Genomic DNA, 15,759 nt, shown 5'->3' on the forward strand with positions numbered 1-15,759 from the left:
TCTCTCTGAAGCTTCCAACAGTAGTTTGCCATCATTGAGACGCTCCATCTTCTCTGGTAACTTTTTTCCATCTCTTTAATATCTTGGTGAAATCGTTCACCTTGCTCTTCACTCACATCTCCTAAATTTTATGGAGAGTAGTCGAGGTGGGAATGAAGAAGATGTACTTTTAAACTCTTTAGGCAACCTAAGGCTTGAAATGCTCTTAACATTCTTTTGACGATTTGTTTATAGTTAAGGTTTTTGTTATTACCTAAAAATTTCTCTATGGCCTCTTTAAAGGCAATCCACCCTTCTCTTTGAGGATCTGTCATGATTGTGATGAACTGTGGACATCGATAAGCCGTCTAATTTCTGGCCCAACGAAAACACCTTCCTTCAACTTTGCCTCCGAGAGGCCTGGACACTTTGATATTAAATATTTGAAGCAATTGGAAGTGACTTTACAAATTGCTTCATCAATCCCAGTAAATTGGAAAATTTGTTTAGTTTTCTTCAACATCATCATACCTTCGACGACCATCTCCAAAACGTGACTGCAGTATTCAAGAAATTAGCAGCCGCAAAATTGTAGTTTTAGGTCCTCCTCATCTTGTTTAGAAGAGAAGTAAGATACCTATGTCATTTCGTAACATCGGAAGGGATTATGACCGACCATGACAAAACGAATGCCGTATGAAATCGGCTCACACCAAAGAATCTCACGAACTTGGAAGCTTTCAAGGACTATGCTCCTTTTACTGAAGATTCATACGAGGATTTGCCGATATAGCCCGACCACTACATAAATTTACAGAAGATCGAGTTTCGCATCAATGGACATCGGAATATCAAAAAGCATTTAACAACTGGAACATTGCACACTCTGTAGCCCTAATCTTGACATACGTACAGTATAGCGAACCTTTCATCGTTGATATCGACGCTATAATGTGGGACCTAGTGGTGTGTTATCCCAAGTATAAGATTGAATGGAAAAGGTCATCAAGTGCTTTAGTAAAACACTCTCGAAACAAGAAAGAATTTTCATTTCATTTTTAATAATTTTAAAAATAGTACCTATCAAAAAACAAGCAACAAAGCTTTAGTACTGCCTCCGGTAAGATGACATTAAAATCATAAAATTGCGATGGTATACAGACGATTGTTACTACACCCATTAGCACTTTTAAGTACAAATTGCATAAGTGAAGCTTTTATTGTGTACATTAATTTTTTATAATGTTCCCATTATGTATATGATTTTGGTTAATAATCAAATAGATAATTAAATAAATAAGTAAACATTTACTATTTGCTTATTTAGTTATGTTATTTGTTAATTACATATCCCTTGTGCAACGTAATTACTTTTTCTTTTTATCCCTGTTTAAATAATAGGGCAAACTGAACGTCGACTGAAGCAAACTATTCAATTCCCTCTTTATAATATGTCGTCACCAATGAATTTAAATGAATCACAACGTTAGTTTGGATGCTCTGTCCTTCAGGTCATTCTTTCTGTTTTGGGAGAAAATGGAAGTCAGTCAATGGCTCTGTATGGTGATTGAAAATGTCCCATGCCCTTTTGTTTTGAATGACTTTTCAATATATTGTAGACTGATATTTATCTTTTCTCCGCTCTTCCCACTTCCCAAGAAACGACGAGCTTCAATATAACGTCCAGACTTAATTAAAATTTATTGGCGGCGCCTTTTTGTTAAGTGCGTATTATAAAGCTCGTGCACAAATGTACCAATCCTCGAGCTGATTATGTCGAATATTAATCATAAACCTACACAACTCTTCATTATAATATTATTTTAAATTCACTTGACTTTTGTTTATGGCTTTTGGAGGTTGGTAAGAACGGTCCTTGTATATTAAAGATTTTGACGTCCTGAAATCTGATTTAACTGAATTAAAATTAACCTATACTACTTCCAAGTCTTTTGAAGAAACATTTGGATAATTAACGAAAGTTTAGAAAATGTTTAGGGAAAATAAGTAGCGTAAAAGCTAAAAGCAGCTTTTCTATAAATTACCTTGGGGTTACTTCAGGAATATAACTTTGACCTACAAGATTCACTTTAAAAATCAAAACTGGAAACTAAAATTCCATGTGAGTATATTATAGGAATTAGTGATCTAACTTCATATGTATATTATTGACGTGACTTGGTTTTTCTATAGGTCAATACAGTTCCGTTGTTTAGTTACCCAATAATATTTAGAATACAGATCCTTAGCTATATGCTGTTACGAGAAGTCTGCACCCTACATTTTTATGTTGCAGTTTTTATTTTTGGGGAATATTGCTCCACTAAATCTTCAACATGGGTTCGTTTTAATGCGCGGTTGGTTTAAAGATCCTCCTTAATTTGAAGGACGACCTCATATTGACTACCGCCAACAAACACGTCAGCCTTTCTCAAAGGCGTCCGATGGGAAGTCAGCCCTGGCTCTAGTTCCAACCGGATCGACTCCACCGTCGAAGCGTAAACCCGGGAGACCGAAGAAGGTCCTCACAGGCAAACCTGACAGACCTTAGAAACAATATAACACGGCAGAGAATGTCGATTATCCACCAGATGCCGCATGCGTCGCAGAAGTCTCAATCAAGTCGGCAATCTCTAGCCCTGAGAGGCACAAGTGGATGTTAGCGATGACCGACGAGTTCTGCTCGATACTGCAAAACAACCTTGGGACTTGGAGGAGCGTGCAAAGGAGCGTTCAACCGTCGGGAGTCGGCTTGTACTCAGAAGCAAAAATGGTGCCGACGGAGCTGTCACCAAGCGGAAGGCCAGAGTCGTAGCTAAGGGATTCACCCAGCGTCCTGGGATGGACTGCAGCGAGTCTTATACACCTGCCACTCGGTTCAGCTCAATTCGCCTTGCCATGGCCTTGGTAGCGAAACATGGTACGCACGTACAGCAGTTTGACGTCTCCGCAGCTTTCTTAAATAGCGCCATCGACGAGGAAATCTGGATAGAGGTGTCACGTTATACTGAACAAACCCTGAAGTTCATCGTTGAGAAGAAGTTGGACTCCCGAAAGGTGGTCAACAAGGCTGCAAACATGTTGTCCCAATTATCTTCCGGAAATAAAGCCTGTTGTATGAGGAAGGCATTGAACGGGATAAAACAGGCTGGACGATGCTGGTATAAGCGCTTCGATAAAGAGCTGAAAAAGTTTGGCGCGAAGCCAACTTTCGGAGACGCAAGCGTCTACGTGAAGAACGAGGGTGGAAACCAGCTCATTATTGTCGTCTACGTCGACGACACGCTTGTGATGTTACGCAATGCTGAAATGCTCGACAAAGTCTACAAAGTTCCTGAGCGAGTCGTTCCAGATCAAAGATTTGGGGGACGTTTCTTACTGCTTGGGAATCGAATTCACTCGGGACAAATCGACGATCACCATGAGTCAGCGCGGGTATGTGCTGGACAGAATTGACCGCTTTGGGATGTCCGATTGTCAATCGCTCTCAACACCGCTCGAACCAGGAGCTAAGTTATCTAGGGACGAAATTTGGAGCAAAGAAGACGGAGAGAAACCAGCGTATCGAGAACTTATCAGAGCCCTTATGTGCTTGTCCGTCGGAACGCGCTGTGATATTACACACGCTACAAGTGTCCTGAGCCAGTTCAACGACTGTTTTGGAAAGAGTCAGTAGCAAGTTGCGAAACAAGTATTACGGTAGCTCAAGGGTACAACCGACGTAGGTATCACTTTCAGTTCAAAGGTGAGAACCTGACCGGCTTCATGGATGCTGATTGGGCTGTATGTGTTGACGACAAATGGTCCTACACTGGATACGCGTTCACGATGAGTGGAGGTCCCGTCTCATGGAAGTCGAGGAAGCAGCGTACGGTGGCCTTGTCTTCAACGGAGTCTAAGTATATAGCACTCAGTGAGGCTTCCAAGGAAGCGATGCACCTAAAAAGACTCAGCGAATAGATTGGCGCTTGTCCACCGCCAGCAATTGACATTCACATTGATAATCAAGGAGCGAAGCAACTGGCAGAGAATCCTGTACATACATTCAAGAACCAAGGACACGTGCGACACCACTTCGTGAGAGAAGCCATAGTTACAGGCGAGATCAACGTGGTGTACCTGCCCACTGACAAGATGCCAGCTGACGTTCTCACCAAGGGACTGTCTAGTGTCAAGCATTGGAATTGTTTAAATTACATGGGCATTGAGAAGCCAATTACTTAAATTAGTATCGCTTTGAGAGGAGGTGTTAAATCAGTATTTTATTTATATTTTTAAATCGAACCGCTCTCTAGTAATTTATCTCCATTGTTGTTGTTACTAGTAACGTTTTTGTTTTACTTTGTATTACTAATTCCAGTCAAATGTTCTTTTGTGTTGAGTTCATCTTGCTAAATTGTGTGCCCGAGTTTCTTGAACTACGACCCTAGCCTTTTTAACATTTACTAATGCATATTAGGGTCTTGACGGTTTTCAGGACAGTACGAGTTGTTAATTATTCCGTAATGTGCAGAGAAAATTGATAGGTCCAAGAGTTACTAAACATAAGCATTTTTTGTCAAATTATTTGTGTAATCTTGTCAGATTTCATAAGAGTTTATGTTACAGTAAGGACCCTAGAATTTATCGATATAGTGTATATCCTTGTAGAACGTTTAAAAAATTGCTTGCTCGCTCCTAAACCCGAGAACATTTAAAAAGCTGATGGATAGATTTGACAGGGACCGGGACAGTTAACCACAAAATGTATAATAGAATAAAGCCTGTGGTAAATGAAGCAAATTAATTTGATGGTTTGCAACAGATGTTGAAGACCCTTAAATAAGCATCAAGGAAGTTGATATATATTTCCGATATATCTGAAAGTCCGCCATCTCTAAAATTATTCTCTGCACATGGATCGTTTGACCAGGAAAATCTTTTATTTGAAAAATTTTCTTCCAGTTTCAACGATAAGACCTCTAGGAGCAAACCGCGCTTAATGGACTGTTCTGTATAATGTAATGTATGTATTTAGTGGTTTACTTGTTACCCGCTATGATTAACGATTCTGTGAGAATTACGCTTACAAATTGTAAAATTTATATTCGTGCTTTTATAACACCAGAGTCGCTTTAAATAAATTATGTAGCGACACCGTGTGGATTTGTTTGCTACAGCAAAATAATTTATGGCTGGTCAACATATGCAAATTAGAATCTTTACAAAGAATGAAAACTTCCGAATTTCAAATGGCTACAAAAATAAATAAAATAAACTAAAGCCCCACTACGCCTTTAACTTAGCCGGCCCATACACCTACAATAATATTGTACAACACAGATGATTGCACAATATTATTGGCGGTGTAGGGATAATAGTGAAAAATTTGCAATAATTGAATAGAAGTTTGAGCTAGCTTAATTTTTATTGTGCACTATGGTTTTCTTGCACTGTGTAGGGTTAGTATGGCGCAATATTTTTCAATTCATTATTTGGAGCGGTTGCGATCAGTTCAGTCACGTGTAGTATGGAGTCGACCATCAAAATGGTGAATAATTTACTAATTGTAGCAATTCTTCGAACTTTGCAATATCCATTCTCATATAGTTTTTGAAATCGTTTTCTTGAGTTAATGTTAAGTCCCTGAAAAGTCTTTCGTGAGTGTAGACTGGTCTTTTTTTAAACCATTCCTTGGCCCATATTCGTTTTCCTTTTTTCCTGTTTTCAACAAAATCACTAGCACGGTTGCAGCCAAAACTTCGTCGTCAGACATGTTCAGTGGTTTTGTCGAGCCGGAACGCTCCGGAACGTCGTTCCGGTACTTCCTTTTTGGACAGGAACGCGTTCCGGAACTAAAGTTGATTTCTGATAACGAGAATTGGCTGACGTATTGAAAAAAAATTAAAAAGAATTGCTGATTTTTTTTTCTAATTTTTGACGAATTTTTATATGTATTATTATAAACAAGGGTTTGAACCGAACCCGAACCGGAACAAAAACCGGAACGAACCGGCTTGTTTTTCCGAACCGTGAACAGGGCCGATCCTGGCGACGGGCGAAAATTGGGGGAAATCCCCCCCCCCACGCCGTCGTCAAATTTGGGACATGAGACCGAACAGAGCGGCCGCCTACCCAGGATCGGCCCTGTCTATATAATTATATATACGCGTTCCGGTAAAAAAAAATTAGCACAACACCACTGGACATGCTTCTCGCATAAAAATATTGACGCTAATGACTTGTCAATCTTATTGCTAAATATTATTGAACGTTTGGATTCAACGGGGGTATTCAATATTATTGCACAATAAAAACATTGTACAAAATTATTGTAGGTGTATGGGCCGCCTTAGACCTCTACTTGTAGTTGATAGTAGTTACTAACGATAAGTCAATAAGTCATGTTTACAACCTTTCTAGGGAAATGCGAAGATTAGCTCAGGATAGGAACGGGTGCAGGTGCGTGTCCAACCAGTCTTATCAGGATTGACGACCTTATCTTGATAATGATAACCTTTGAAAGAATAGTTAAAGTCGTAGTGGGATTTTCGTTTTTTTAATTTATATTTACGTAATACCTAGTGTTTTAATTCTCAAAAGTTCGGAAGAATCTAATTTTCGAATCAAGTTCGAATTCCACACTAAGTACAAATAAGAAATTATGATGAAGAAAACAAAGTGCAAATAAAAATACAGATGTCTATGTAACAATTTAGTGGTTGAGGGCTGGATCAAGACTTGCTCTTCTATATTCACAAACAAATATGGTAACTTAGGGTAAGTGGTTGTGTGGGGATAAGGAGGGTGAAAAGGGTGAGTGGTGGAACAACAGTATGTATTGTACATATGTATCTATACATAAGCGAGTACAAATTTCTAGGTATCTATTGCACTAAAGACATAAATAAGTAAAGAGAAAGCAAGACAATAGAAACAGCATAAAATGAAAATTTGGGAATTATGTATGTCGTATATCCCGCTCTGCTTAAGTAAAAGAAAGCAACATGTAATTTCATTTTAACTACAGGAAAGTTTGGTGCTAGAACAACCAAATTAACTCTGACACAAACACCTATTGTAATCCTGAGAGGCCTATACAAACAGATTATCTGAATACCTACTATGATAGTATTTGTTAAATTCAAAGAAATTTTAATACAATCTGAACCCCTGGATACCTATCATAATAATACAAACTTGGGCATTTTTAACGTTTATGAGAATGCAGTTTTTTTATGTTTTATACTTTCGGAATGGGCGTATTTAAGCCTTCAATTTGATACCAAACTCCATACATTTGTATATATTTTTCTTTAATAGGGTTGGGTTTTTGTTTCTTAGCCGTCATATTCATGGGCGTACCTAGTTTCTGCCCTAGGGGGGCAAGTCAGATTTTTTTTGGTCAGATCATCCGCGGCTGTTTTGTCATACACACTATACAAAGGCACCTACATGAAACATTAGATATGTGTAGGGCAAACAGCCGCAAATGATCCTACTTTATAGGCAGTTAAGGATGTTTGGGAGGTATGTCAAAATGCTACGAGACAAATAAAAATTTGGAACAACGTTCCTCATTCAATTCTAAAACTCCTGTAAAAATTGCAAATCGATTCACTTAACCGTTAAAAAGTTATTGAAATTTTAAAAAATTGTAATTTTACACGTCATTTTATGGAGATTCGTTAACCGAACAGATTAAATTTATTTTTATTAACAGAAAAAAAGCTACCAGAAATTTCAAACTTTTATAATAAGTAACTTGAACTCTGGAGAATCACTTTAGCGTAAGGTTATTCAAATTCACTAAATGGTTATCGAGGAAAAAATGAAAAATTATCTGAAAATCTCGTTTTTACTTGATAATATAATGATAATATTTATAATTGTCTGAAATAAATGCAATTTTAAAGTTTTAATTATTATTTAAACATATTAAAAAGTTTTACGCTCATTATTAATAAAGATTGAAACTAAATATTTTTTTGTTTCGAAGTTGAAATCAAGGCATATTCACTGCCAAAAGTCAGTTAAAAATTTTCCATATTATTCGTTATTTCTTATTTTATTCAAAGTTTTTGGTCAAATTCCAAATTTTCTCTCAAACCGTATACTTTTTTTTTAGTATAGATAGTATTTATTTACCTCATGATATGCTGCAAAACCTAATTAATCACGAATTTCTAATTTTATGTACTCTTGTCTCCGATTGTACCTCCCAAACATCTTTAAATAAATAAAAGTAAATTTGACTATGCATTTTTTTTAATTTTAATTGTTTAATTCGACTTCTACTATTTTATTCAAAAGTAAGCATATATGGCCCCGTTTACACTTTGATTAGTGATTAGACGAGTTCATACATTTTCTGCGAGATTTCCAGGGGGGGGCACCTGCTCTACCCTGCCCCCCCTGGGTGGAGAGGAACGGATGAACATCTATAGATACTTGCGTTACAGATACCCGAACTTTCTCCTTTTTTTGTGCCATAGTCGGGCAAAAATGGATGTTAAAAATTGCAGATCGCTTAACAAAATATTAAAATGTTAAGGGTATAATGAAGAATGCTTTTCTACGTATATTCATTTTAATTTTAAACACGAGTGCAGTAGACTGAAATGGAAAGCAATAAATTATTAACTTACCTCCGTCATGGGCTGAAATGAACTGGAGTATTTCCACCTTGTTTTTCGCTGCAGCTTGATGAGCAGCAGTTCTTCCTCTGGTATCTTTAATTGTCAAACGCGTTTGGTCGGAAAAATACAACTTTTGAAATGCTTCTAAATTTCCACTCTCGGCAGCCTTTAACAAAAAACGAATACAAAATGCTAGTATAATCAAAAACGCTGACCACGTATTTGAAAATTAAGGCATGTGAAAAACTGATAAAACGATTGAAAGTTTTCACACGTACTTCAGATGTATCTCAAACACGTTGCAAGAAACTTTTAGATGTAAATTCTTAAATTTAATCAAAATAACTCCTATCTAATGGACTGTGTAATAAATTAGATTACCCTATTCTGCTAAAATGCATAAATGCATAATTTCCATACTTATGTGTATGTTTAAATGTATATTTGGTTGTTTGTTACTCAATCATGACTTAAAGGCTGAACGGATTTGGATGGAGCATAGTCGGTAAATAGTCTGCGCCTCGAATATTTCGTCCTTCTGCATTGAGGAAAATTAATGCGGATAACAATTAATCAGGGAGTATATACAGTGGCAAAATTGGGTGAAGTAAGGGAATTGCATTATTCCTTGTTAATTAAACTGCATAGTGAGAGAAAAATAAATTTATGTCAGAATGTTCATAGGGAGATTTGGATTATAACTAAGACATGGATACTAATATTATTGTTGTGGCAAAAATAAAACCCACACGATTGGAATCCGAAAATGTTATTAATAATTAATTGTAATTAATCCATATCAACAGTTTAAGCTTCACATAAACAGAACAGTAAAATATACGTAATTGCTTTTAAAGAAGCAAGTAGGTACTTAACTCGGCTGTTGTCGCGTCCCGTTTGGGTAATAGCTTGATATTATCGAACATTAAGTTCTTGTTCAGTGATTTATTGAAAACTGTCAGACGTGGATCGCGATTTCAAACTATGAATTAGGTACCTGCCAAACCAAAGTTGTTCTGTAAGGAAATGGACGAAGCAAAAGCTAGGAGTAAAAATAATAGTAAGCAGATTTTGACTCGTGAGAAATATAGAAAACATCCTAGGAGCACAAGTCGAAAGCATAGAGCAAAAAAATAATGTTATGAAAAAAAAGGCAAGAAAAAGACAAAATAATTATCAATAATGACATAACATGACTAGAAAGAAAAGAGCAGAAAAGAAGTATTCAAAAAAGCAAAATAACTGAGAGAAAAAGGAACTAATTGCAAAATTAGCTACAACAAAATAACAACAGAACAAGAGGAGCTATACTGGAATGAAAGGAAGGAAAAATGGTTCGGAAGGAAAGACAGAAGAATAGAATTACCGATCAGTAATAACTATAAGAAAAACATGCAAGTGGCATTGTGGAACGTAAGGGACATAAATGGTTTAGACAAAGAGGATAGGGAGGAATTAAAGAAAAACGACATACTGAATGTGATAGAGACCTGGATAGAAAAAGAAAACGATGTTGAAAAGCTTTATAATAAACACCAAGAGAGAAAAGGAAAGTGGAAGACCAAAGGAGCTATGGTCACAGCGTTCAGAAAAAACTTGCTTGACGAATAAATGGCTATCAAAAAAATAAACGATGAGTTGATAAGAATATACTTAAAGGCAGGAAGTGAAGAACCTAATGTAAATAAGAATAAGAATTTTGTTAATAAAGCTATTGTTTATCTATCTAGTAGGGCTAGGCAATTGTTACATTTAACAATCAATTATTCCGATTAATTGATTTTTCCGGTTAACCAATTATATCCATTAACCGATTATTCCGATAAATCGGTTGAAATATGCTTATATGTTTTGTGTTTCTGTTGGTATTTTTCATCATCATTATAGGGTCGTCAGTCCTAAGACTAGTTGGACACATACCTCTACTCTTTCCTATCCTGAGCTAAACTTCGCATTTCTCTAAAACTAGAACAACCCACATCCTTAACTATTTGTGAACAGTAATCTAACCTAGGTCTACCTCTACCCCTCCTAACTCCTGTTTCTGCCTCTAATATGTCTCTGACTAGACTTTCATGCCTGAGAAGGTGTCCTACCAACCTATCTCGCCTATTTTTTATTGACTTCCATAGAGTCCTCTGTTCTCCTATTCTTTCCAATACCTCTTCATTTCTAACCTTTTCTACCCACGATATCCTCATCATCCGCCTATAACACCACATTTCGAACGCTTCTAACCTTTTCTTTTCCGCCGCTCCCACTGTCCATGTTTCGCACCCGTACAACGCCGTGCTCCAAACATACACCTTTAACAACCTTTTTCGAATTTCTAAATTAACCGTTCGCGAGCATAGAAGTGACTTCTTTTTATTAAAGGCGACACGACCCTGCGCTATCCTCTGCTTTATATCCCTACTACTCCTTCCATCCTCACTTATCTGACTTCCTAGGTATCTAAAATCAGCCACTTCTTCTAATTTTTCGTCTCCTATCTTTATATTCGCTCTTTCCCTACTTTTTCTTCCCTTGCATACCAGTATTTTAGTTTTACTTTTATTTATTTTCATACAGTACTGATCTGTCAGTACCGCTTCCATTTTATTTAAAGCTATCTCTAGGTCCTCCTTGCTAGATGCTAATACTGCTATATCATCTGCAAATCTAAGCATACTAATCTTTTGCCCTTGCACATCTATCCCTACAGTTGTACTGTCTTTAATGATGTTGATGGCGTCTTCGATGTATAGATTAAAAAGTAGCGGTGACAGTGTGCATCCCTGCCTGACTCCCTTCCTAATATTTACTTCTCTACGTTGCATCCCCAGCTCTATAACTGCCTGTTGCTCTTTATACAAACTAAGTATCACTCTTCTATCTTTGTAATTCATCCCTACATTTTTAAGTATATTTAACATCTTGTCCCATTTAACATTGTCAAAAGCTTTCTCTAAATCTACAAATCCTATGTACGCACTCTTTCCTTTTTCTATCGTTTTCTCTATTGCTACCCGTAAAGCTAGAATGGCCTCCCGCGTTCCTCTATTTCTTCTAAACCCAAATTGATTTTCCCCTAATAGTTCTTCCGCCCTTTTTTCCATCCTCCTCTGTACAATTCTAGTTAAGGTTTTTGACGCATGGGAAGTTAAGCTAATTGTTCTAAATGTCTCGCACCTATCCGCGCCCCACTTTTTAGGTAATGTTACTACTACGTTCCGTTTATAATCCCAGTCTCGTAAATGTGGCTAACCAGCTTAAACATACGATCTCTAACCTCTTTTCCTGCAAGTTTTAGAATTTCTCCTTGTAACCTATCTACACCTGGCGCCTTATTATTCTTTAAATTTTTTTAATGCTACATCGAACTCTTCTCTCATTATGGGATAACCAAGCTCATCTATCTCCACACTATCTTCCTTCTCTAATATATATCCTAACTCAGGGCCTGCGTAAAGGTTCTCTATACATTCTTCCCACCTATCTGCCTTTTCCTCGTTTCCTATCAAAATGACCCCTGCCTCGTTTCTTATATTATTACTACTGTATCCTACCTCTTGCTTCTTACTTTCGTTTTGTTTAAGACCTAGTATATCTGTAGCTGCTAACTTTAGGCACGTTTTAATGCAGTTCCATTCTGTCTCTATGTCCCCGTCATTCGTTTCTTCTGCCGCCTTAAGTATTTCGTCTGTCCTTTTATCTAGCCTATCACGCGTTTCGTTATATTTTGGCTTTTCTAAGTCGAGACGTCTCCTACCTTTCCTCTTTTTCAGAATTTTCAATTTAAGATTGGTCTTCATAACTACTACGTTATGATCGCTATCTATATCTGCTCCTGGATAACTCCTACAGTCCCTTACTTGATATTTAAATCTTTGCATAACAAGTATGTAATCTAACTAATATCTCCCTAAATCACCGGGCATCTTCCACGTATAGCGCCTCCTAACGTGATGGTTGAATAAAATATTCGTGACGGTTAAGTTATGTTTATCGCAAAATTCTATCAGCCTATCTCCCCTATGTTGCCTAATCCAAAAGAACCTGCTATTGCACCACATTCACCTATTACTGCGTTGAAATCTCCTAGAACTACTAAGTTTTCCTGTCCTTTCACTAAACTTAACCCGTCTTCTATATCTGCATAAACTGCTTCTACGTCTTCATCACTGTAAGATGATGTAGGCATGTAGACCTGCACTAATACCGTTCTTAGCGGCTTTGAATTTAATGTAACCATAAACTTTTATTTTTATATGTTAAATTTTATTATTTTGCTATGTATACATAATTTTATTAAACTTGACAACGCTGTATGAATTTGTGATTGAAGATGCATGCGCAGAGGCATTATCTCTTCATCTATCGATGTAAAACACCTTGTAAATCTACTGCAGTCCACAACTTCTTGCTAAGAACCTGTAACTTTTTAAAATAAACAATATTTTTCACATATGATAAAAATCCCTGAGAAATTATTTATGTATGTATATAAATTAAACACGCGCAAAGAGCAGTAGACGAATATGTGCCAGTTGGGTACTTCCTATTTGGGTACAAGTGGTGTTTTACGCTTCTTTCTAACATACGGTTTTTTACCGTGACCGTGTACGGCAACGGTGCCGTGTATAATAATAATACATTGTTTTATATGCAAACTTTCACACAATACGGTTTGCTACCGGAGCCGTACACGGCTGCCGTCGCAGCACAGTATGGGGACTGCAACGGCACGGTGCCCGAGCCGTGTACGGCAACAGTGAGACAAGCAAGTGTATAGAAGTATGCACACATTCCGTGTGTTCACACGGCAAATATTGTATTCAGAATCATTTTTCTCTCTGAATTGTGCAGTTAGACAGAAGAAATTATTTAGCATATCGAAATAATGGTTATTGAAATAGATAATAAGTTGCTAATTACATTTGTTGAACAGCGACCAGTGTTATGTGATAAAACCACTGAGAATTTAAAAATAGAGAGAAGAAACAACAGGATTGGAAGGAAATTTGTAGGATTCTGAAGGATGACTGATGAAATATCAGAAATGCAACAAAACGATATAGGAAAAATATTGTTAAAAATAATATGCCATGTCATTATTAACAATATGCGTTTTCTTGTTTCGTCTATTTTGTTCACGTATCAAAACAAAACTAAACCCGAAATGAAAAACCGTGTGCCGTATGAACACAAAGCAAATAAAATTACCGCACGGTTGCCGTTAGAAAACCGTATGTGTGAAAGCAGCGTAAAAGCATCAAGGGTCACTTGGGTATAGTTGGAATTTAAATAAGACCGAGCGGCATGGCCTCTAGGCCTCTAGACCATTGCTTAGCATTCGGGAGGACGCCGGTTCGATTCCGGGTCCGTCTGCCTTGGTCCAAGTTTTTCTGTGGTTTCCTTGGATCACTTAGGCAAATGCTGAGGCAGTAATATTCCACAGATAATCTTTCATTCTCTTCTGTCTTCATTTCGTCCGTCTCATCTTTCTCACCTGAACCACCACCCACCCATTCCCACGATTCCTGAAAGCAGGCTGAAGAGGGCCTCCCGCCCTACCTTCCGGCATAGTCCGGAGGGATTGCCCGCCCACCAGCATTACTGGCTGGTGGGAATGAAACACCCAAAAGTTTTTTTTTTTATTTAAATAAGCTGTCTTTGTAATTTGTACATACGTTTTTCAATTATTATCATTATTACAATAAAAAATAAATATATATATATAGCACTAATTGCTATTTCGTATATGAATCGCTTGATAATTATGTTGTCACGGTTGCTATGTGGAACTGTTACAACAAAAAATACTGGACAAATAATTCCATAGAAGGATGTAACTATAAACTAAATGACATCTTGGGGCTTAATCCTGCAACATACCAATTGATCACAAAATTAAGAGAAGAGGCAAAACAAAATTACTTTCCGTGTAGAAGAGCGCAGTTAAATATGGAATGCAGAAGAAGAAAGAAGCGTTACATTAAGTTACACGAGTGAATAAAAAGAATATTGAATCAATATGCTGCAACCAAAAATTTAAAGCACTGTCTAATATCTTTGGCATATATAGCAAAACTTGAATAAATACTCAGAAAACGACGATNATTAATAAATGTTCATATCTTATTATAATTAATTAGATCGCAATTGTATGCTAGTGGCACAACACCGCAGTATATACCTGAACACTCGTTTAATCATAATAGTCAAGCAATTATTACAAGTATCGTTGTGTGGCTTTGGTAATTCATTGTAATTGAACTATTGAAAATACCATAAAAGCTCAGTATGATAGTAAAGGAAAATACTACTGTATAGGTTCCGAAGACTTATACGCCACTAACGGGAAATTAAAAGGGGATGGTTTAAATTAGAGTATCCCACATGTTGTAGGCTGTGATATATCACTTGCTTGACTTTTATGCTGCGCACGAATAATAATATCTGCGGTTGTCGTTCTGGCTGTTCTTATTAGAATGAGTCTAACTTCAAGCGAATTAGAATTTGTGATTTTTAGCGTTTCCTCTTTGTTAGCATCATATAGACATTGTAAGTGTGCACGTACATTTTGAGCAGTGCAATCAAAAATCATTTCACCTCCGTAATCAACACCTTTTTCGACTGCTATTTTATAAACTGAACTTATTACCTTCCTTCTATACGTTCGTATTTAAACAAAGAGTATGGTAGTGACCAACATAACAGCACCCTATATATATAATGTCGTTGTGTAAATATGTAAATCTTTTGTATGATATTCATTTTCTGTGTACATATTTCTCAACATTATCTTCTAAAGCTTTTGTATTCTATCCATCTCTGCCATAACTTTTATTACTGTACTTTCCTAAAATCCCTATTAACATTGTTAAGTCCTAAGTTTTTCTCTTTTTTGTGTACATGATATATTTTTAATTTAAATTCATATTTGTAATTTTAAATAGTGTCTAAGTTAGTGACAATAGGACCAATTTACATTTTACCTGGGTATTCATAGAACCCTTATAAACGGGAAAGAAATGTTGTATGACGATTGTGCTCATATTTAATGATAGGGCTTTCCATATTCTGTATTATATTATATTCAATTTCTAGTTATTCGCCCCCGCTACAATAATATTCACCAGTTTACCTGTTCATAGTTAGAGTTCATAGTACATTAAGA

General features: G+C 36.7%; 1 protein-coding gene across 1 annotated transcript in view; it reads right to left on the reverse strand.

The window, feature by feature from the left end:
- The window catches only part of LOC108735595 (transient receptor potential cation channel subfamily A member 1), a 124,085-nt gene that overhangs the window by 40,112 nt on the left and 68,214 nt on the right, over positions 1-15,759 (reverse strand). Inside the window, exon 4 of the mRNA XM_018467608.1 lies at positions 8,607-8,763. Coding sequence (XP_018323110.1) covers positions 8,607-8,763 — 157 coding nt within the window. The remainder of the gene's footprint in view (positions 1-8,606; positions 8,764-15,759) is intronic.

Source organism: Agrilus planipennis, unplaced genomic scaffold (genome assembly GCF_000699045.2).
Source record: "Agrilus planipennis isolate EAB-ADULT unplaced genomic scaffold, Apla_2.0 scaffold101, whole genome shotgun sequence".
NCBI lineage: Eukaryota > Metazoa > Arthropoda > Insecta > Coleoptera > Buprestidae > Agrilus > Agrilus planipennis.